The sequence below is a fragment of the Oculina patagonica genome, chromosome 8 (assembly GCF_052425735.1).
Source record: "Oculina patagonica isolate OP01 chromosome 8, crgOcupat, whole genome shotgun sequence".
Lineage (NCBI taxonomy): Eukaryota > Metazoa > Cnidaria > Anthozoa > Scleractinia > Oculinidae > Oculina > Oculina patagonica.
In genome coordinates, this window is record NC_135765.1 from 25449324 (window position 1) to 25472275 (window position 22952).

The 22952-nt window shown below is 39.7% G+C and overlaps 1 protein-coding gene across 1 annotated transcript; it reads left to right on the plus strand.

Annotated features, from left to right (window-relative positions):
* Nucleotides 1-4096: 4096 nt before the first annotated feature.
* Nucleotides 4097-22952, plus strand: LOC144663907 (very long-chain specific acyl-CoA dehydrogenase, mitochondrial-like). Its single transcript, XM_078524988.1, has 25 exons — nucleotides 4097-4266; nucleotides 5103-5157; nucleotides 5266-5344; nucleotides 6693-6757; nucleotides 7300-7392; nucleotides 9589-9630; nucleotides 10205-10312; nucleotides 10847-10873; nucleotides 11275-11340; nucleotides 11529-11596; nucleotides 12680-12725; nucleotides 12918-13003; nucleotides 13209-13257; nucleotides 14468-14513; nucleotides 15536-15639; nucleotides 16306-16410; nucleotides 17012-17098; nucleotides 17371-17433; nucleotides 18122-18223; nucleotides 18821-18915; nucleotides 20113-20185; nucleotides 20511-20583; nucleotides 21259-21331; nucleotides 21867-21942; nucleotides 22742-22952. Exons 1-25 carry the CDS (start codon nucleotides 4169-4171, stop codon nucleotides 22877-22879), a joined length of 1917 nt encoding a protein of 638 aa, XP_078381114.1. The 5' UTR covers nucleotides 4097-4168; the 3' UTR covers nucleotides 22880-22952.

The window sequence follows — 22952 nt, forward strand, 5'->3', positions numbered from 1 at the left end:
GTCTCTTCGAGATATCGACGTTTTTGCATGAAGTATGAGTCGAAGGTTTATCTGTGCATTTTCTTCGAACTTATCATTACAGTTTCTTTGTAGTTTAGTTTAACAATTTCCTATCTTCGCGGAGGAAATGCAGCCATATAATTTTGTCAAAAATGGCTCGTCCGCGCCGGGTTTTATACACATATTCCTAACATTAAAAAAAACAGTGAAATTCACCGAGACTACAATTCTATACTTTAAAATTGCAAGGACCTTTCGAGGCAGTCGATTACGGCAGCGAAATTGGCAAATGAAACAGAAAATATGCGTTCGACGTTTGTTTTTGCGACGCCATATTTGAATTGTTATAGGTAGACCGCTGTTCAATGTGTTCAAGGCCGTATCGTTACGATTGCTCCACGAAAAAGCACGAAAAAAATACGAATATTTCCGACTACTGTCGGAGAAAACATTGCGCATATAATTGTGGCGTAAACAAATCGTTACACTCAAGCTGCGTTTTGTCTAGGCTCTGCGAGGGTCGGATATCAAGACCCAGGATTAATCAAAAGCCATATATACAGTGAATGCTTTCGAATTATATTTGAAGATGAAATACGAAAGAATTTTGCTGTCTTTGACTGAAATTCCACTCGAACTGCGTAGATACGGATCGCATGTTGTGAAGCCGATTCATGCAACATTCTGTCATTCCCTGTCAACGCGAGGTCACGTCTCTAACGACCTAGGCTGATGACGAAATAGAGTTGCGCTTGCATGTAGCGACCAAATTTGGCCTAATTTTTAACCGCTCCCCCATCTCTTGCATTTGTTTTAACTTCAATAATATCTTTGAAAAGAGGAGTTTTTTGGTATGGTTTATTTTTGACGTTTGTAATTTTTAAACGATTAAGTGCTAGTGATTATTTATTGTTTTTAGTTACGCAATCCATTGTTTGTGCGACGCTTTTTATAGATCGCCTTCAGAACACGTGCGTTGAGATAAGAAAGCTGACATGTCACTTTTAAAATTGTTATATAACGTTTGTAAATGTGACAAGTCACGTTTTTTCACGAGATCGCAAGTGATCACCCACAGCGGAAAGTAATCCCTTGAGAAATTAAAACAGTCCCTTGAGAAATTAAAAAAGTCCCTTGAGAGTTTACAAATATGTGGTTCCAATTTTGACCAATACCCATTACGTTTTTAGCTTGTAAACAAGCAAAAACGTACTGGAAAGCCGCCCCATCGCGTCCCGCAACGAAGAGCGAAACTTCGTTGCGGGACGCGAATGAGAGGCGGCTGTATTCGCAGGCTAGCAAAAACGTCGAAAAAAAGGAAAAGTAGTGTAGCAGCCGGCCGGTAGAATGTTTGGCCGACCCAAATAAATCCGATTGAGAGCATAGAACCGGACAACGTCTTCAGGGATACCATTGAATCTGTATTAAATGATAATAGATGCATGCGAAACAAGTACAGAAGACATACCTAGTGCTTTTGTACAGTGCCTGGAACTAGACCATCAGAGTTGAAACGTTTTGAAGTTGCGTACCAGTTCTTGTTCTACATTGATGGGAGGCAATCACTTGGCAATATGTATCCGTCAAGGAAAGTCTGTAGTAAAAAGTAAGGAAAAGATGTCAGGAAAAGATGCATCACTAACGTGGCACAGACATTCGAGATGATACTGCACGCTTTCTCACCCCGTTAGCAGCCAGTGAAATAGTTACACATATTCAACTCGCACCACTCAGCTAGATTTACAGCATTGATTACCAACCTTGAAACTAAGGGATCTGCAGCTGAACTGACTTATAACGTATAAGTGTAAAGAATTAGAGTGTCGCTGGCCGGCGGTCAAAACTGAATGAGCCTTGAGTCCCGACTTAAGAGAATATTAACAGCAGTGTTAATATATATCTAGATCCCGATCACTACAATATCGCTCAATGTCAAAGGCCAAGTTAACCATAACAACATTCCAACAAGATATATTTTGGTGCATATGAGGTTAATTGTCGACGGAACGTTTATAAATATTGGATATTGATATAAAGCGGAGCGCATCTTGGCGCCGGCGGCATTGCGACACTTCATAATGTAGACAAGTAGTTTACGTTTAGAAACAACAGGTTTTCAAAGTAATCTATCACCGTACGTTTTTCCTGCGGCGTCATCGGTCAAAAGGGCTATCTCACGTAGTACTCCGGATAATCCGAGATGACGCCCTTTGAAGAGAATGTTTGGGTTTTATTGTTTTATTTATTGTTTAAAGCCACAATTTGGAGCAATATTCGCAGAGAAAAACATTCATGATTACCAGACCAATCTTAGAATGGAATTTAGACGCTTCCTGAGACGATTCGTCGCTTTGCAAATAGAAATACGTATACATTTTTTTTCTGGATTTGAAAAAAATATATATATTTATGCTCTGCAAGAATCCATGAGCTTCTCAATTCCATCGCCTACTGGAAGTCTGGTTCTACAGTAGTATCCCAGCTTGACTTCAAAGTTGTCTTCAGATTCATTCCACATTTGTTTACGGAAGTAATTATTTGGATCGATTAAGACGTGCATGGGAATTGCAATGAATTGAAGCAGGGAGACGATAGAAGAAAGGGCGGGAAGTTGGTTTCCCAAAGTGGTGGGAACCAGGAGAAACTGGGGAAAATTTTGCAACTAGCACAAGAGGGGTGGGGGGGGGGGGGGGGGGGGATGTCAGTTACTATCCTGAAAGGGGCAGAAACTGGGAGTAAATGGCTTGAAAGCAGTGAAGGAAGTGAAGTGAAGTGAAGTGAAGTGAAGTGGAGTGAAAGACTTCCACCCCTTCCATCCCACTGGCTATAGGGTCTATAGGCCGTTGCACACTAAGGATGGCTTCAAAAAGTCATATGACTGATGGGAAGGCTCTTGTGGCGTCTATGGTTTGACGTTACGAACGGAATGACGCCAAAACGCGCCAAAACTTCCGGTTCACGTACATGGGTGTATTGTATCATAAAGGAACTTGTTGTGTTTTTGTGGGTTTTTTTTTGGAGAAAAAAAAAAAAAAAGTTTTGCTTCTCAAATCATTGATTCATTGTAGTCGGAACTTCTCGTAAACGAGCAAGTCTTGCTAGGTGACCGTGAACCAATTGCAAACCCTGACGTCTCAATAAAGTTTGTTCTTATAGTAGGACACATTAGGACACATTATTACAATTTGGAAATTGCACTGGCCACACTGAAATCTCTTGACATGTCGAATGACTAGACTTGTTCTTAAATAAAGTGCCGTTTTGAGGTTTTATACGTGGATGCAATAAGGAAAGAGGCAACGACCTTATGCTTTTTATTTCATGGTTGCTTGCGGGAATTTCGGCTGTGACTATCTTTTCCATATTTATAGCAAGCTTCACCGCCCTCACCTGGGAATTGGTGGAAAGACAGCAAAAATGCAGAAATAAAGCAAAATATCGGTTTAATTTGCCCTGCATGCTCATCCTTTCAGCCGGGTGGGGGACTACTCCTCAGTCGTCTCTTATGCGAGTCCTCAAACAGGGCACAGGGTTCCGTCCCATGAACTTTTGCGTCGAGGGGAATAAATTTCACAAGTTGTATGTCCCATTATTTCAGAACTACGGCATTAAAATATACAGTACCAATTTTCATTTTCAACCATTTTCTTTTTCTATGCTACTTGAGGGCGTTAGGAAATTTTCTGACAAAACTAGGCATTACAAGGCCTTAACTCCCGCACCTGTCCATTGCTGCCATTGCTCCGGTGATACGGCTGGTGCATGCGTGAGGTTCTGGCCAAATCGTGGCACAATCGTGGGCTGTTGTCCGAGTGTCACTTTTTCTTCTTTGTAGAGAGTTTACTAATGCAGTGAAATTTATTTATTTTTCCCAAGATTTCAGAGAAAAAGCAATGATACTTTTAATAGCAATGGCGAAAGAAAGACTTCTTCCTAAAGAGCGGTCTGCAGAATAGTTTCTGATAGTTTATACTGCAAGGCAAAATTACAGTAAAACTTCCACTGAAAAGAACTTTGAACCGCGCCATTCCCGGGCTCTGGGGACGAGAATGGACTTTGAGCGGCTTAGCAACCGCTCGCCTGTCTGTTACGTCAATACAACAACTGAAGGTTTCGAACACGCTGGCGGCAGAGGCAAGTAAGACCTTTTGCCCGTATTTTTGCCAGAATGTTACGTTGTGGATGCCTTAGATTGTCCCAGAATGTTGGTTACCTGCCTAAAGGAAGGGTTAGCCAAAGTTTTACGAATTTCTTGAACTTCAACCGGTAAGCTAAAGTGATGAAAACTTGATTGTTGTTGTTTAGAATCGCGTTTGTTCGATCGAAGTTTGCGTTGTCTTTCTGGAATTAAGGTAGAAACCGAAAAAAAACAAGAGCTGCTTTATTTTATTTTTCAATTGTGGCCTGATTCCGTTTTGTTTAGATTTCCTTAAGGCCTAGAAGTTATTTAAACTCGATCAACTATTTAAACGTACAATGTAATTTACAATGTTTACATTCATGTCCAGAGCAAGCGATCAAAGTTCATCGCGTGTATTCGTTCAATTATGGAAAACTCAGAAAAATATTACAAGTCTTAATAAGATGAAAAAAAATATATACCATTTTTCTGTTGACCAATTGTTGCAATAGCTGACTGATCTTTGTCGTGGCAAAGCTCGGGCAGCAGTACTACTTAGAGTAAGAATCCTGGACGATCAACGATCGATGAGCTCGAGTGAAGAAGAGAATTGCATGTACACGTTGCATAACGCGCACGCGATGTACAATGTAGTTGAGTGTTATTCGTATTTTGAATGATTATCTTTCCCTTGACTTACTTGTTTGTCATTAAATCAAAAGTGCTAATTGTTTTTGAAACAGACCGCGAGCAGAGGTAGTTTTGCAAAATATGTAAAATTATTGTATAAATAAGCTTACATGTAATGCATTGTGCAGCACTTGTAGTTAATTATTATGGAATGTTAAATATCCAGTCACGTTATTCATTTAGATGTGGTGCATGCCATGTACACACCTGTGAAAGGTGAATTCATATAGTTTGGTATACATTGTATTTTGTGCCTAGACATTGTTGTTTATTTTAATTTTTTTCATCATAGAGCTGCAGTCCTTAGTTCAAAGTATACAAGGCATGGGTATGCTACAGATGCCCAGGTTTGTGATGGTTTATCAACATTATCGGCTAATGTAACAACTTTCAAAAAGTATAGAAATTTAACCCGACTATACATGTATCTGATGTTTTTTTTTTTGTGCTTATAGTCCGCAGACTCAAAATCCTTTGTCATGGGTTTATTTAAAGGAAAACTTGATGTACAGCAGGTGTTTCCATTTCCAGAAGGTACATATAAACGTAAACAGTATAACCCTTATTAATTAAGTGGCCACCCTCAGGGAAATGGCAACTGGCCGCTTAATAGAGGTTGGCTGCTTAAAAGTGGTTTGTTAGAAATTAGCATAAGGCCTTGAAAAGTTAGATTCTTCGTGGAATCGCCTAAGATGACAATAATCCCATGTTTGAATAATCTTCTCAGCCGTCACTTTCTTTTTTAACTCTTGTCTGTCTGACCTTGCTAAAAACAAAGCCAAACATTGTATACAGTATTAATATTACATTCTTGAACCCTCATCGGAATGGCACAAAGTTGGCCATGGCTGCTTATAATATTAGGGTAGCCATTTAAAAGGGGTTTTATTTACAGTATTTGGTGTAAGTTTATACTGATAAAAGTTGCTGGACTTGAATAACTGGCCGCTTACCTAATAGAGGGTGGCAGCTTAAAGGGGGTTCAACTGCATGTACATGTACGAATGTCAGATATTAAATGACTTACAGCTGTTCATGTAATTGAAATAATTTATATATCTGAGCGATTTTTTAAGAACCTGGCGCCCACCACCCAAAACACTCCAGTCTACTACATGTACAAGTTCCTTGCCCCTTGCTAAAAGGTTATCACGTCACAGGCCCAGCTGACAGCTGCCAGACTGGCAGGGTACAAATTCGACTACAGGGAACCCTCGACTGGTGTCATTCAAAATATTCACAGACCACACAGGGCATTTAAACTTCACACAAACATGCTCAAAAGGGCCAGAACCTACAGTAGCTAGGCCCAGCAGTCAAAAGTGACACCCTCCTCTCCCCCCAGCTTTTGACGGCTACTCCGCAGCTGGGAACCAGTGGATAGCCTAGAGCCTGGGCAAGGTAACCACACCGTCCTTGAAGTCAAGCCCCACCCCCCCCCCCACCCAAAGATTAGGTGTTAGGCTTGAATGTGGGCTTCGCCCGAGTTTAAGCGAAAACCTGGTAGCCAGGTTTCTGCAAATACGCTGAGAGATATACTGTACATAGTCATAAAGTTGAACCCCGGTAACTCGAACTCTGAAGGGAAACGAAAAACAGTTCAAGTTAGCGGGGTTTTTGAGTTAACCGAGTAAAAACGACTGAAAAGTGGGTCCAAGGGATATGGAAGTTAGTTCGAGTTAGCGGGGTTGTTCGAGTTATCCGAGTTTGAGTTACCGGGGGTTCTACTGTACATGTATCATGGGTATCATACCAAATTCGTTGACTAACAAGGATGAGTGAACATACCTACATGTACATGTACAGATCTATAATATGTATGTACATGTATATGTATTTTCTAGAAAACAGTTTAAACTTGACTTTTTGTGGGTGTTTTTAGTATTAAATTCAGAGCAAGAAAGTACCCTACAATCATATGTGGACCCTGTAAGCAAGTTTTTTGAGGTTAGTGCATGTACTGCTGTATGTACTTGTATATGTTATTTTGTTTAATTTTCTATACAAGATTTTGGTCTAATGGAAAAAAAAATCAATGCAGTGGATTTGACCCCAAAAATGCAGCACGAGAGTCTCTCAGACTTCGCTTATTTGTATCTGGTACATGAGGCAAAAAAAGCAGGCAACAGGCTGAAAAGACTTCCATTTTAACTTTTGAGAGCTTACCATAAACATGCTAACTGGAGTGTCATTTATTCTCACCGGACTGCTATTCAGTTTAATTGAGTGCTTCATTCACAGGCTAACTGGAGTGCTATTCAGGCTATCATCGGAGTGAAACTCAACAAGTTTGTCTGCAGTCTGTATTTCTTAATAGACAGTGCTGGAAAATGTGCTACACTAAATCCAAAAACATCTGGCTGGGGGTTAATTGTTGGTTTCAAAAGTTTGCAGAATGCCAAAATATATAATTAAATTAATACCCGGTATACCTATTAAGTAATTTTTTTTTTTTAATTTTTGCTGAATTCGCCTTTTAAATCCTTTAGGAGTGCAATGATCCAGCCAAGAATGACGAGATGGAAAAAGTTGCTGATGACACTATGGAAGGACTCAAAGAGATGGGTGCATTTGGATTACAGGTAATCAAATTTCATGTAATGTAACTAGTACATGTAGGTGAAGTCAGTGTTTCAGCCTAGTGGCCCATCAGGCCAGAGCTTATTCCGGTTTCTGTAGCATTAAAGGGGTTTTGTCACAGATTGTAACAAATTTTGATCAGCCAAATTAATTAATATATAATTCTTGTCTTAGGAAACCTAACAATAATCATATGGTCTATTTTTGTCAACAATTTCTATATTAATGCACTGAAACTGTTTGAAAGTGTCTTTGATGGCTGCGGATGGCTAGGATGGTCGGAATGGATTACATACATGTACAGCATGAAAAAATTACAGTACCGCCTGGAATCATATCACATCAGCCGCGGGTTCCCGAGGTGGAGGGGGTAGTGACGCGGTTTGCCCGTGCGTCCACCCGGGGGAAACGAGCCGAGAGCGAGAGACGGGGAATCGTGCTCAGCCGCGTCTTCGTGTTGCCTTTTTATGCCATGTAGTTTTGACACCGCACCCAAGAGATCACGGAAACCAACAAAAAAAGAGAACGCTGGTTCGTCCAAAAATCAGCGGAAAACCCGGAATAACATTGATCCCCCCCACGTGCACATGAAGAGAACGTCAATACCCTAACAAGAAATTCACAGGATTTTCTTGCCCTGTTTTATAAACCGCAGCACAATAACCTAAAAAGTTTTTGCTTCCGCCGAATTCATAAATAAGTATCCTACTTTCCTCCTTTTTTCTTACAGAAGTAATTCGCCCCCCAGAGCGAGCCCGCCGAGCAAAAAAAAAAAAAGAAACGCATAAAAAGCGCGCAGAAGGGATAAATGCGCGAACCACCTCGGAGACACCCGCGCCACGGCGGCAACCTGGGGCAAGTGCTGAACGGAAGGAGAAAAAACCAGAACGAAAACAAAAAACAACAAGCGCGATCCGCCCCGACCAAATTCTGACCCGCCGTGAACGCGCGGCGTTCGTGAACCGCGCGTCGTCTCGTTCCTCCCGCGGCAATCACGCGTTCTGCCCCGAGCCACGCGGCCAATGTGATATGATTCCAGGCGGTACTGTAAGGCTCACTTTTAGAGTGGTTTCTGTGCATTTCAAAAATCAAGTAGCTGCGGCCAGCTTGATTTCCCTTCACAATTTATGGTTATATCTTCCTTGAGATGTTCAAAGATATTGTTTTTCATGCGATTGAGTAAAGTTGCCTACAAACTACTAATTTGAGAACAGTTTAGACCAAAAATCCACCGAATCCCCGTGACATAGCTTCTTTAATGCACTAGGAGTACAGTATTTCTTCTCCTTCCTGGATGGGATGCTAGGCAATCACAGGGTAACCCCCAGCATTAAATTCGCTGGTAGCCATTTTTACACCTGCGACGAGAGAGACACTGTGAGAGCATTTAAGTCTTTCACCTAAGAACATACAGTGTACATATGGTCCAACGTACATCACACTTGTACTGTACTAACCACTAGGCTACCACGCTTCCCAGATGTTATCTACTGTAGCAGCCCATTTATAACTTTTTAATTATGTTAAGGTGTCCAGGGCTGTCTCTAGGGCGGGGGTTTTGGTTTTTTTTTTTCCTTTTTTTTTTTTTTTTTTTGGTGTCATATATTGATCAATAATTATTGTACATCTATGTATACATGTATTAAGTAATGAAAATGGATACTGGAATACTGGCCATCCACTACTGACACAGTTGTTAATTATTATCAACCGCGTCAGTGTTGGTTGGCCAGTATTTATCTTTCAATTTGATTATTTTGATAAACTATTGCACTATGCATACACTGTACAATGGCAGTACATGTATGAATGTATGTTTTTGCTATTCACAGTTAGGGGTGTAACGAAAGAACACGATGCACGCGATGGGAGTGCTCCAATAGCGATGCACGACACATCAACGATCGAAACGCGACCAATACAATCAAGTGTCCTATCCGAGAAGTGCCCCCCGCTCGCTTTCGTTTCAGAATACTACGCAAGCACCTCCGAACGCCTCTCCAGGGCCAACCCACCCCCTAGAAAAAGAAAATCTTAGTCCTCATTTGCGAAGTATCGCAATAGTGTCACTACTATCGCAATAGTGTCACTACTATCGCAATAGTATGCAATATTTGACTATGCAATACTATCGCAATAGGCAAAATGACCCCAATAGTCACCCCTATTCACAGTACTAATGATCACATGTTCTGTAGGTGTCAACAGACCTTGGGGGACTTGGTCTTACTAATACTCAGGTACTGCAATTATTCATTTCTTTTAAAACTTGTACATACAGGTGCATGTCCATGTAACAGCCCATCCACATGTACAATTGTACAATCAAACCTGTGTTAACAGACATCTCCCTAATAGGAACACACCTCCTGTAAGTGGTACTCATTGTACCTAGTCATGGTCCCATAACAAACTCTGAAGTTCAAAACCCAACTAATCATTGTGTTTTTGCTGCCGTCAATCATAATAATCGTGACAGCCCATGTAACCCTTGAAAATTAGAATCTTTTGTACCAGTTGAACAAAACGTTTGTTTTCTGAGGAGTCAATTTAGATGATTGATGGCAGCAAAAGCATAACTATTGATTGACTTGGGAAGAGTTACAGTTTTAGTGTGTTATTTAAAGCTGCAGTACATGTATGTTTATGGATGGTTTTTTAATTGCTCCACTAAATTAGAGACTCTTGCTATTACAGAGACTGCTGTACCTGGAGTACCCATTAATTTTTTTAACAAGATTTGACTGTTACAATGTACAAAGTTTTTCAATTTCAATAATAATTTATTTAATTTATAATAATGTATGATTTCAGTATGCAAGACTAGTGGAGATTGTTGGAACACATGATCTCGCTGTAGGAATAACTCTTGGAGCTCATCAATCAATTGGATTCAAAGGGATTTTACTTAGTGGAAACAAGGTCAGCAAATCAGACAGTTGATGATGAAGAATAATTGAAAGAATACGGCAGCAATGGCCCTTCAAATTTTTGGGTAAACTGAACATTGTCAAAACAGCTCCAAAACAGCCAAAACCGTAGCTTCTGTGTGCTTAACATTGTGCTCTATTTCATTTCACTGGTCTTTGCTAAGTTTTCTAGAAAATTAATGACTCATGCAAAAAAGCAAGGTTTTTGCTGGTGGCGTTTTTAAGACTTTTCTTTGACAAGCGATAAACAAAGGAAACTTTTTGGTCCCCAGAACAATGTAACCAGTGAAAGGTTTTAGGGTTAGGGTAAAAAGAATAACCCAAACCATAATGCTTAAAGTTTAGGAACTTGTACAGTGTAGGTTTTTTTTAGTTAGGGTTAAAACCATAAACATAAATTATTAACCAATTTAGCCGAAAATTCGAGGGACGATTGTTGCCCGTACCCTTTCAATTTTGCTTACCGGTAATAAAATAAATTAATATAATTTTATTTTCACACTGAAACAGCCTTTTTTTACTTCAGGAGCAAAAGGAGAAATACTTGCCAATGGTAAGCCATATGGATTGTATAGTAAAATCAGTTAAATCTGATTAGTTTTCTATTGTCCTGCAGAGTAAGACATATAAATCCTGCATTTTCTGAAATTACAGTGAAACCTCGATTTAGAAACGGGGAATTTTGATAAATAAGTAAATATTCAACAAGGTAAGCTCATTACTATTTTTTCCTGCTTATTGCCCCCCCCCCCCCAAAAAAAAAAAAAAAAAACATTAATCATGACATCTTCAACTACATGTACATGTACATGTAGTTTTGTCTGTAGTCTGTCTTTGTTCCAGTTTAATTACTGTACTGTACTCCTTAAAACAAAGACTGGATAAATACAAATCAAACTAGTTGAACTGTGATGACAGCTAAATTGTATTACTTTTTTTTCTCAATTCTCACAGCTTGCACCTGCAGAGAAAATGGCAGCATTTTGTTTAACTGAACCAGCCAGTGGATCAGATGCGGCGGTATGTACACTTGTTTACACTACAATTTTATTGTGCCTTTTGTGATAATTATGCGTACTCTGAAATCAAATCCTCAACCAACGGTTTATGCTTTTTTGTTTCAATTAAGACCGTTTCAGTTGTTACAGCTGTATGCATGCTTAACTTGTGTATAAACAGCCAATTTCAAGGGTTTATTTCATTTATAGTCCATACGCACACGAGCCGAACTAAGTGATGATGGGAAACATTACATCATGAACGGAGGAAAGCTATGGTTAGTTCATTTTAGTTGTATTATTATATACATGTATAACATAGAATTACATACCACAAGCTTTGAAGTTACATGATTGTATGACTGTGCACTTGTGAATGTTTACAATTAGGCGACTGATGCAAGCATGCACATACATGTACCAATAAAGACAGCAAAGTGTCTCCGTCAAAACCCAAGTTTTTGCCTTCGTGGAAGACAGGCTTTCCATGGATTGCGTATGGAGAGGGCGCGATATTTTATTTTGTCCGATTTGTCATTAGCTTGTCTCGGGTTGCTTGGTAAAAAAAAGAAAAACTGAAAACCATGCTTGAAAGTTATATGGCTAGTAGAAATTGGGTTTTGGCTAGTGAAATCAAAGCTATCACTAGCCACTAGGCTAGCTAGCAAAAAAGTTAGTCTCGAATCCAGTATTACTTTTTCTTTGGTTGTAATGGTCAGATGGGGTTTTGTTGTTGCCATGCTTCTCAGAAATTTACAATTCGTCTCTAGTACTACTAAATTTATTGTATACGCTTTGAGAATGGCATAATGCAAACATTTTCCGGCGAGTTCTCTCTGAAAGATGCTGTGGTCTTATTGTTAGCATGCTGGACTTTGGATCTGGAATGCAGATTGAAGTCATGGCAGGGGTCACTGTGTTGTGTTATTAGGCAAGATACTTCCTCTTATAGTGGCTTTCTCTGCCCAGGTGTGTAAAGGGGACCACCAAATAATATTAAGAAGGGGGGAATGGGGTGCAGATTACCCTGCAGTGGAGTTTAGAAACCAGGGTAAGCTCCAGCGCTATGGGCCACTTGGCTTGACGTAGATTTAACCTTTTGCATAGATTGGGGTGTAGGGGACCTAGAGAGAAGTATTTGGGTAAAGCTGCGTGGCATGCTTCCTGGTTCTCCAAATACTGACTCAATCTTAAACCACAATATGTCAATTATTAGAACTGTGGCTGTAAAATACTTGTATTCATTACTGACCTGGTTGTGTGCACAATAATATGCAGGGGTGATTTGCCTTTTACCCTACTCATGATATTCTTTAATGATATTTTGGTTACTTTATTAATCTATTTTTTCTCTCTCACAGGATAAGCAATGGGGGAGTAGCAGACATTTTCACTGTCTTTGCTAAGGTACAAATTAAAGTTCAATGCACAAAATTTTAATTAGCCCTCCTGAAGCAAAATTGAACTTCTTTTTTCTTTGTGTTTGAACTCTTTCCCTTGACTCTATTTAGCACCAACAAATTAATCTTTCAATATAAAAAAAAAATGAAATAAAAAAATGATAGTACATGTACTCTTTACATTTTGTTCTCTTCGAAGACGCCAGTGAAAGATCCAAACACAGGCGAAACGAAGGACAAAGTTACAGCATTTATTGTAGAGAGAGGATTTGGAGGGGTGACAAGGTACACATGTACATGTATAACACTGCTTTTTTTTTTTTTCTATCAGCTGAGCTAGACACTTCTTACTTTGTTTATTGATCTAAAAGTTATTAAATACTGTACATCTACTTGACTTTGTTGTGGTATCTTTAATTCATTTTGTATATCCAGTGAGAGCTACACTGTACATGATTAATTTTGATATTTTTTCCCTACTTCCTTCCAGTGGTCCACCAGAAAAGAAGATGGGAATTAAAGCCTCAAACACAGCGGAGGTGGGACTTTCGTTCCTTTACTTGTCTGTTTGTTTGTGCCTAGGACATGGAAGTTAACCCTTTCACTCCCATGGGAAATACCACATTTTTGTAAAACCGTAACTATGGACCTGAAGACCACATACTATATCTCATTGAAATGGTATTGTTTGTGGCATGTCATAAATCAACTAACAGACATAAAGGAAGTCGCGATAAAAGGTGACAAAACGAAAAAAAGAGAAAACATTAAAAATATCCATTTCTCCTATATTTTGATATACCCCTAAACTATAACTTTGCAGCTCTTAATGTGAGGGTTGTGTAGATACTTGATGTTAAAAGTGAAGAGGAAAAAGTTGCAAAAGTTGTAGGGGTGGTAAATCAGGTCTCGTATGCTGGGGGTGGGATTTTATGCTTTAAAAAGACAGATCTTTCAAGACCATTTTCCTGTCCAAATTCAACAAATTGACCAAATATGAGCATCACTACTGCATGTAATGGCATCTTGTGCCACGGCGCTCTTGGGAGCGAGAGGGTTAAGGCAACTTTAGCACTGACCAACTTCATTGAAATATCATGATAGTTGCTCAAAGCTGTAGAAAAACTTGAAAGATACATGTACACACAAAATCCGAGATGGGGACAAGGGTGGACAAAATTGGAGAAGATTGAAATGGATTGTGTTTGCCATGGATAAACACCCCCCCCCCCCCCCTCTCCCCAGTTTTAGCTCAGTTTTAAATATGCAGATTTCCTTGAGAATGCTTGAGAAATCATCCTTTGTTACAAAAAGTCATGTACATGTATGTGGCCATGAATTGCCATTAATTTAAGAGTATGTTACTCTACCAAAGGTTTAGAGCTGACAGTTCATTGAAAATGAACATAAGTTACCACATGTAAAATGTCATCAACTAACCCCTTTTAAACAGTCCGTAACACAATTTAATGGGGGGGGGGGGGGAATGCATTTGCAGTGTATGATCTTCCGCACAATGACATTACATTGTACACCTTTTTCTAGCCAGAACTTTTTCCCCTTTGAAAGAAAAGGCTTTGCTTTGTGTCCCTTTGCACTGCATTGCGTTTCTCTCTGTCCCTGTGACCAACTTGCACAATGTTGTAGATTCTTAATTAAAGATCATATTTGTTCAAAATGCTATATTTCATGTTGAGTTTTGTCTTTTGATTAATTTAACAGTGCCCTATACTTGTATTCACTTGATAGGTTCATTTTGACAATGTCAAAGTACCCGTGGAAAATATTCTTGGAGGTAAATGTCGTTACTCTAATAGTGCGTTTACAGAGCAAATAATTAAAACATGAACTTAAAGGGTTAATTCTGGAATGTTTTTGTGTCGGGATGGAAAACCATTCGAAAGTTGCACGTGAACTTTACTTGTTACTGTCATGTTACTTAGCAACAAAACATGACGTAACAATAAAGGAAAAAAAGGGAGCAAGCAAGCAAGTTAACGAACTAAGGGCCTGTTTACATGATTCCGGAATGACTTTCATTCCGGAACGAAACTCGTTCCGGAATGAAGTTCGTTCCGGAATGAAGTTCGTTCTGCATTTACATGACAGAGTCGACCGCTTCAACCAAAGGCATTCTCACGTGCGTGGTTTTCGCGCGAGATCAAAACAAGATGGCGCATGTTTCGTGCAAACATGTTTTTGTGCCCATTAATGGCCGTATCTGCAATTTTAACGAATAATTTGACCATTGAGCTGCTTCTTTGGTCTAAACAGTAAATGCTATTGCGTTTTTCGCTCTGAATTCAAACTGCGGAGTCCGTATGCGGTTTCGCGAGTTGCGGTTTCATCTCGGAACGAAATTCGTTCTGTGTTTACATGATACCAGAATGAAATGTCATTCCAGAACGAAACTTTCATTCCGGAATGAGAACCGGAATGAACTCATTCCGGAATGACTTGACTTTCGTCTCGGTATCATGTTAACAGATACAGAGAAATGTATGGGGATGGAATGAACTCGTTCCGGAATGAAAGTCATTCCGGAATCATGTAAACAGGCCCTAAGTATCGAACGAACGAATAACTTTATTTAAGCGTAAAAACTAATCAGGGATGGCTCCTTTTACAAATTAAAACTGACTAGAATTTACAAACTGAACTACCTAAAACTAAGGTTATAGGTTAAAACTACGAGATTACCAATATTAAAATTTTCAACTAGAACAAATTTGAGTTATTGATTTATAACAGGATTCCAAACTAGAATTTACTACACTGTAGTGTTTTAGCTGTGTCTTTGTCCGTTCATTTTCGCAGAAGTCGGTGATGGTTTTAAGATCGCCATGCACATTCTTAACAACGGAAGGTTTGGAATGGCTGCGGCTCTGTCAGGGACCATGAAGGGACTTATTACGAAAGCCGTGAGTACATGTAGCTCATTGACTCAAGTGAACTCTCACTAAGATTTTTTTTCCCTTCGCATTGAAGAAAACTGCAACATGTTTTTTACAAAGCTCGCATTTTCTCTTGGGTTAACCCGCTTAACGGACGCTTTCTGTGGTCCTGAAGTGCCCGTAGAAAACGGGATTTGCTGTAATAGTGATTAATATAATCGAAAATTCTACTTCCCACAACAACAACAACAGAGCGGTTTTCAACTGAGTGTCGTAAAATCAAGACCAAAGTAATCACTCCGGCCAATCACAAAGGACACAGGCAATCCAGTGAACCAATCAAAACTGGAAGCAAATACAAAAACAAGTCAGTAGCCTGCACGAAGCGCGGGAAAACATGTGTAAGCAAGTCACGACTGGTTTTAGTTTTACTTCTGATTGGTTGAGGAATTGGCGTGTTTCTTTTTCTTCAACCAATTACTCAGCGTAGTGATGTAAAGCCAAGCAAATGCGAATTACTTTTGATGCTCAAGTGGAAACGGCTGCAACAACAACAACACACACTTTTTTTTTTCTGGTGCCATTTTTATTGCCTTCCCTTTAAACCGCATAAGGGTGCACGTCATATTCAAGCCCTAGAATATTTGCCGTTCAGTTTCAGGTATTAACTTCATGTCTGTTTTCTCGTACCAGGCTGATCATGCCGCGAATAGAGTACAGTTTGGCAGTAAACTAGAGAAGTACGGAGTCATTCAAGAGAAGTTAGCTCGGATGGCTATGTGTCAATACGTAACTGAGGTAATAATATGCATTGGAAAACGTTCTGTAACCTGTCTATCAGAAAGCATGTCAATTAATCAAGAGTGCAGAAAATTAAAAACGAGATGCAGAAAACTGAAATTAATAGGCCATTTCCGATATATTAAAATTCTAACTTGGATCCGAGGCTTGGGGGAATAAAACAAAAGATATCACGTCGAGGTTCAGGGATGAATAAATCATTTCTTTTGTTTCATTCCCTCAAGCCTCGCATCCAAGTTAGAATATTAATATATCGGAATTGGCCTATTATCTGTATGTGTATTATTAACAAGCAATCACATGATTTTTCGCGTGCTATAGGGCAATTTTGTTTAGGAGATATTCTCGAGCTGATTTGTTTCAAATTGTTTGAAATCGTGCGATTATCTTACAGTAATGTTGAAGACACTCTTAAACAGTTTTATAACGTATAAATAACAGTTAATAACGGTTACGTCCGCTCCAATCCAGGGATCAATAAAGCTAGATGTCTAATCGTTGGAGGCGCTTCAAGTGGGATTCTCAAGACAAAATATTCAATAATTCAACTATAGTTTCCGATCTTCTGATAACTAACTGTGTTATTATGTTGTTCCAGTCTATGGCATACATGCTCAGTGCCAATATGGATCAAGGAGCAACAGATTTTCAGCTTGAAGCAGCCATCAGCAAGGTCTATGCATCGGTAAGTATAATCTGTACTGCTCGTAGTACAAGTAGTACTTAACGAGCGATCGCAAACTTGTCCCATAATTTTATATCGTTAGCTTTGCTCGTAACGAGCAATAGTTAACTTCCGAGAAGGAGAACAAGTGCGCAACACACTCGTTCTTTCCCCATAAGTCCTAGGTCCCTTTCGGAGCCGCGTCCCGCCCTTGCGCTTAAATACGTACTGTTTTGGTCTCTTAATTCTTTAGAAAGTAACGATTTGACATAATTTTATTTCAAATTTTTCAGGAAGCAGCATGGTTCGTCGCCGATGAGTGCATTCAGATTCTTGGCGGAATGGGTTACATGAAGGTGAGCTGTCCCTGGCATGGTAACGAATTGCAGACGCAGTTAGCCTAGTGTTTTGGTATGGGTACATTGTATCTCATTTCTGACGAAGGATTTTAAATTGTTAAGTAGACCAGAGCAAACCAAAATGCAAACGAAACGGAACGGCAAAACAGTGAAAGACTTGCCGTCAAACGCCGGATGAGAAAACTGTGTAGCGCAAGTATTGTTCGATGTGAAACCTAGCATATGTTCATTATTGTGCGAAAATGTCTTTTTTTTAAACTTGTTCCGACTTGCATTGCGTGCAAATTTGATACTGACTAAAGTGAGTGCACGCAAATCCTGACCAAACGAAGTCGTAAGAAGACACAAGTTTTCAACTTGCGCTATTTGCAACTCCGTTTGTCCAGGCCTTTACATAGGGAGGTTAATTTTTTTGGGGGGGGGGGGGGGGGGGGGGGGTTGGGGGGGGGGGGGAGGGGGGGGGGGGGCCCCCCCCCCCCCCCCCCCCCTAAGCGGGCACCTTTGAAGCCAGCAAAGCTGTTCACTTAAGATATGTTTCTGTTTATGGGAGGTTAAAAATGTATATTGTTTTCGTAAGTGGGTGGGACAATGACCAAGTGCTGTCCTGTTGGACTTGACTGCCTTGGAGGTGTCCGTTTGGTTTAAACGCACTGACATAGTTATTTTCGTTTTAAAATGTTTTAAGGACTGTGGAGCTGAGCGTGTTATGCGTGATCTGAGAATTTTCAGAATATTCGAAGGGACCAACGATATTTTGAGATTATTCGTCTCTCTTACTGGCCTTCAGGTAAGCTTCAACGAAAAGTCATTTTTATGATGGTATCCATAAATGGTGGGAACACGGGTCTAGTTTATTAAAACGTGGAGATACGCATCGATACTGCCGCACGTTGTGGGAGATGTGGTGGCCTAATGGTTAGCGCTCTGGACTCCGGATCGAGCGGTCCGGTGGTCGCTGCGTTGTGTTCTTGGGCAAGACACGTTCCTCTCAAAGTGCCTCTCTCTGCAGGTGTATAAATGGATACCGGCGAATTTAATGCTTAAACCTTACGATGGACTAGCATCCCAGGAGTAGAAATACCCCTAGTCGATAAATGCTACTGAAACCGAGATAATCTCCAGCCTGATGGGCCACTAGACTCGAACGCAGACTTTTCCTTTTACCGTCCTTACCTTACCAATTAAACGTATGAAGCTTCCGATCCCAAAGAGTTAAATGGTCTCAATCTTAACCTAAGTGATTGCAGACTCGTTTAAGTAAGTTCCCAGTTTCTTTCTTTTGTCCCGAAAACTGTCGTTCTTGCTGGAGATATATATTTGTGCGAAACGTGCTTTTACTCCGGTCAAGAGTTGTTGTTCTTAATCTTCTTTTTTTTTCCTGTAGGATGCTGGAAAATACCTGAGAGAACTTCAAAAGTCCTTACAAAATCCAGCGAATTTTGGACTGATGTTGTCTGAGGGTATCAAGAGAACACGCAGGTATCGTCACTTTTTGATCGTGGCAATGTGGTCCTTTATGACTAAGGGCGTGTTTATAATGAGAAAAGTTGTCCCTGGTAGGAGGGTTATCCTTCATACCAAGCCATCCCGGGCGAGGGAGCTTTTCATAAGTTTCTTCATAAATAGCTGCGAACCGTTCATATAAGAAATTGCATAGTTGGCTGGGAGGGGGGGGGGGGGGGCAGGGTGACCCTGGGGAGAGAGCCATTTTTTTTTCATGTAAACAGTTTGGTTATTTTTGCCTCGCCTACCAGGGACAAGTTGACACAGTTGAGCACGCGCAAACGCTGCAATCGGCCGAAACAGGATACAGTCACTCTGTTAGGGGCGGGGGATACAGTCAACTCTCGTTAAAGCGGACACGCTCGGGGCGTCGTTGAGTATCCGTAGTAGCGAGAGTCGTAATAACGGGAGTCATTTCCAGTCAAACCTTATTCGCCGGGGATCTGGATTTTGTCTGCAATAGCGAGCGTCCGCAAGGCGAGAGTTGACTGTAGCGGATAATTTGAAATCGAAGACGGCGGCAAATTTGTCCAAAAAGTGGTCTTGATCGATCCAAATTTTAAAAAAGGCCGCCATGTTAGATGCTTTTAAACAAGTTTTGGCTCGTCCATTAGGAACAACTTTTCTCATATAAACGCTTGGCAAAAGATGGCTCAGGGAGAGGGTAACCCTCCTACATTCATAAAAACATAATTTAATCATCCGCAGTGCAATTCTCCAATAAAACTCAGTTGTAATTTATTACTGATATAACGAGTAAACATTGTCAATAATCTTCATTATATTCGAGATGTCTGTCTGTTTTAAAACACAAATCTGTTTCAGAAATTATTTAAATGACAGAATTTGCAAGAAGTTCCACTATTGGAAACGGGAAATTTGTTCGCTGTGAGCTGGAATCTTTTGATATCGTGTCGTAATTCAAATGAAAAAGTTTGTGACGACAATGCTTATTCGGTTTTATAAAGAAGTTTGATAAATTCAGTTAGAACAGAAGAACCCCATTGGCATAGAACCACATTCTACCGAAGGAAAATGAGGTCATTGTAATGTTTAAATAGGGACCAACATGATAAAAAATCAATGGGGTGGCAGCCAATCTAACTAATGGTTTACACTTGCATTTGTTTATTTATTTAATTATTGTTCGTTTTTTTTTTGTTTACGAAACAGGGCTGTGGGACTTAAGTCAGGCCCTTCTATGACAGAACATGTTCATGCCGATCTGGCACCTTCTGCCAAGCTGGTGAGTAGTTGAGCGTGGGTAGGGAGGGAAGGCAGATAGAGGTTGGGTGGGGGTGGGGGGGGCGGGGCGGTTTGGATGGATAAAAGGATGAAAAGAGGGAGAAATCGAAACAGGAAGAGAAGGAGGAAGGAATGGAGGGGTTAGGTGACGAAAGGGGGAGAGGGCGAGGGTGGGGGGGGGGGGGGCAGAGGGAAGGGGTTTGCATCATACTAACAGCACCACTTACCAGAAGTCATGAAGTTGAACCCGCTAGAATACTTAGAATCTATTTTCTTGGTAATTGTAACTCATTATGCTTGATCTAATCATTCCAATTGCTATTCAGGCGGCCGAAGCTGTAGGCGACTTTGGTGCAACAGTCGAGAAGCTACTGATCAGACACGGGAAAGGCATCAGAGGTATAGTTTGCAAAACAATTGTTTAGTACATCAATGCTGCAGCGTTCTCCCTTTAATTCAATCGGTTCTCGTGGTCTGAATGCGGTACTTGTATCTCAGTCAACAGTTCAATTTTCTGCGCGATCTGCTATCAGTTAAAATTTCAGCCCATTTCTTAGCTATCAGTAAATTTTGCAGATCTCAAATTTACGCTATAAGTTAAAAAAAAATAATGAAAAAAAAAAATAAAATAAAATATGTGTTTATAGTGGTCGTGCACTAGCTTCAATCTCAACGAGGTGCGTTCACAGGCATTCCACTGAAACAGAGGAAACAAATAAAAAATGAACATACCAAGGTTAAAAATCCCAACTGGCAGGAGGCAGACCAGTTGGCATATACAAGCGTGGTCGAGATTGGGGCACGAGAAACAAATCCAGCTAGTGGCAAGGGCAGGCCTCGAACCGGTGACCTCCGGATACAACACCAGCGCCCTAAACCACCGGCCACGCTTGCCTCCTGTAGACGTGTTCTTTCTTAGTTTACACCTAAAGATTTGATCAGTTCTTAGCTATCAGTTGACCCCCACTAAGTACCCTCTTTAAACACTTATCTAACTGAAATGTGATGAATCATAAAAGAGCTAATTTGTAAAGATCTTTAACTTAACACATTATATTTGCCTTGTTATTACAGACGAGCAGTTTCTACTGAAGAGACTCGCGGATGCTGCTATCGATATTTATGGCATGGCTGCCGTGCTTTCCAGGTAAACCAGTTGATTTCTTTAGATGTGTAATCAACATTTTAGTTATTAATGAGTAGTGTTTTGGTGTGGTTTTTTTAGTTACTTCTTCTATATATGTCTATACTATGTCAAACATAGCCAGGTGAGTTGAATGAAGAGTAATATGGACACGATTAACGTATATTGAAGCTATTTTCGTAGCTCACGAGACCAGAACTAGACGCCGAATTCTTGACATGAAGGGGCATGGAATACTTTGCTGCCCCATTGAAATGAATGAAATATTATTAAAGTGTTGAAGTATTTAGTTAAAAAAAAAAAAAATTTTTTTGTTTTTTTTTTTTTTTTTTTTTGTTGGCTTGTTTGTTTGCGAATGACAGAATAAATGAAATTATTTTGCACCGGGGATAGAAACAAGTAGTGAAGCGATCCTCGCCATGATTTGGTTGGTTTTTGTGTTTCGTTTTTATTTAGGGTAGCATTGTATACCTGTGAGAAGTTTCTGTTTCACATTTATGGAATGATCTTCTGATCTTGTCTTTTTTGCTTTGGACAGGGCATCTCGTTCCCTTAACAACAACACAGAAACTGCTCAACACGAAGCGATGATAACATCCGTCTTCTGCGATGAGGTAAAGCTGCAATATACATTCCCTCTCTCTAACTCTAAATATTCTATCTTAAGCAACAACAGCAACCATTTTCTTTTGCCAAAAATAAATATAAAATATAACAGCATAAAATAAACTAACTAAAATAGGCTAAAAAATGCTCAGAAAAGAAATAAATTAAACGAGCTGAGTAGTTAAAATATTAAATTGCTATGACTAGGTTGTCAATAATTAGAGAGAAATACGATAGGAAAAAAGATAAGGCAAGTAATAAGTAATTAAGCACACTGTAAATAGGTAATGTATAAAAAGTAATTTAGATAAGAAGTAGAAAAAATGGAAAAGGAATAAAAATTAAGAGAAAAAAAATAGTATCAGTTGGTGATGGAACCAAAATTTGTTTATATGAATTAAATACGAGCGAAAATATAAACAAAACACTGGTCAGCATTAGCCATAAGTACCCTTAAGTACTCTTACTTTAGCCCTCTCTTAACGTTCATTTAAAAAACTCATTAATAATTCATAAAGAAAATACAATAGAATTTAATTTTTAATGAGTGTCTTTATATCTGATAAAGACACGGCTAAACTTTACGCCCAATTTTCTAGGCCAAAATAATCCCAAATCTAAATATTAGTGCAAGAATGAGTTGATCTACATCAGAAGATTTTTAAGCCGTTCAATAAATTCGCAGTTCGTGTTTTATCAAGTCTAAAACACTCGGCTGCGCCTCGTGTTTTAAACTTGATAAAACACTGCTGCTCATCTATTAAACATTACGTAATCTCTATTTTTGTTCCTATGTCCTCATTTTAGGCCTTCGACCGAATTAGACAAAATCTGGATTCATTACACGACTCCAACAAACTCTCCAACGACACAAAGATGTCAAGAATAGCAACGGAAGTCATCAGTAACTTAAACACAGTCCCCGCTCATCCTCTGGGATTCTAAAAACGCCTGGCAGAATTTGAATCACGTGACACGTGGCTGATATTTGGAAACCTTGCTTGCAATTGGTTGTCAA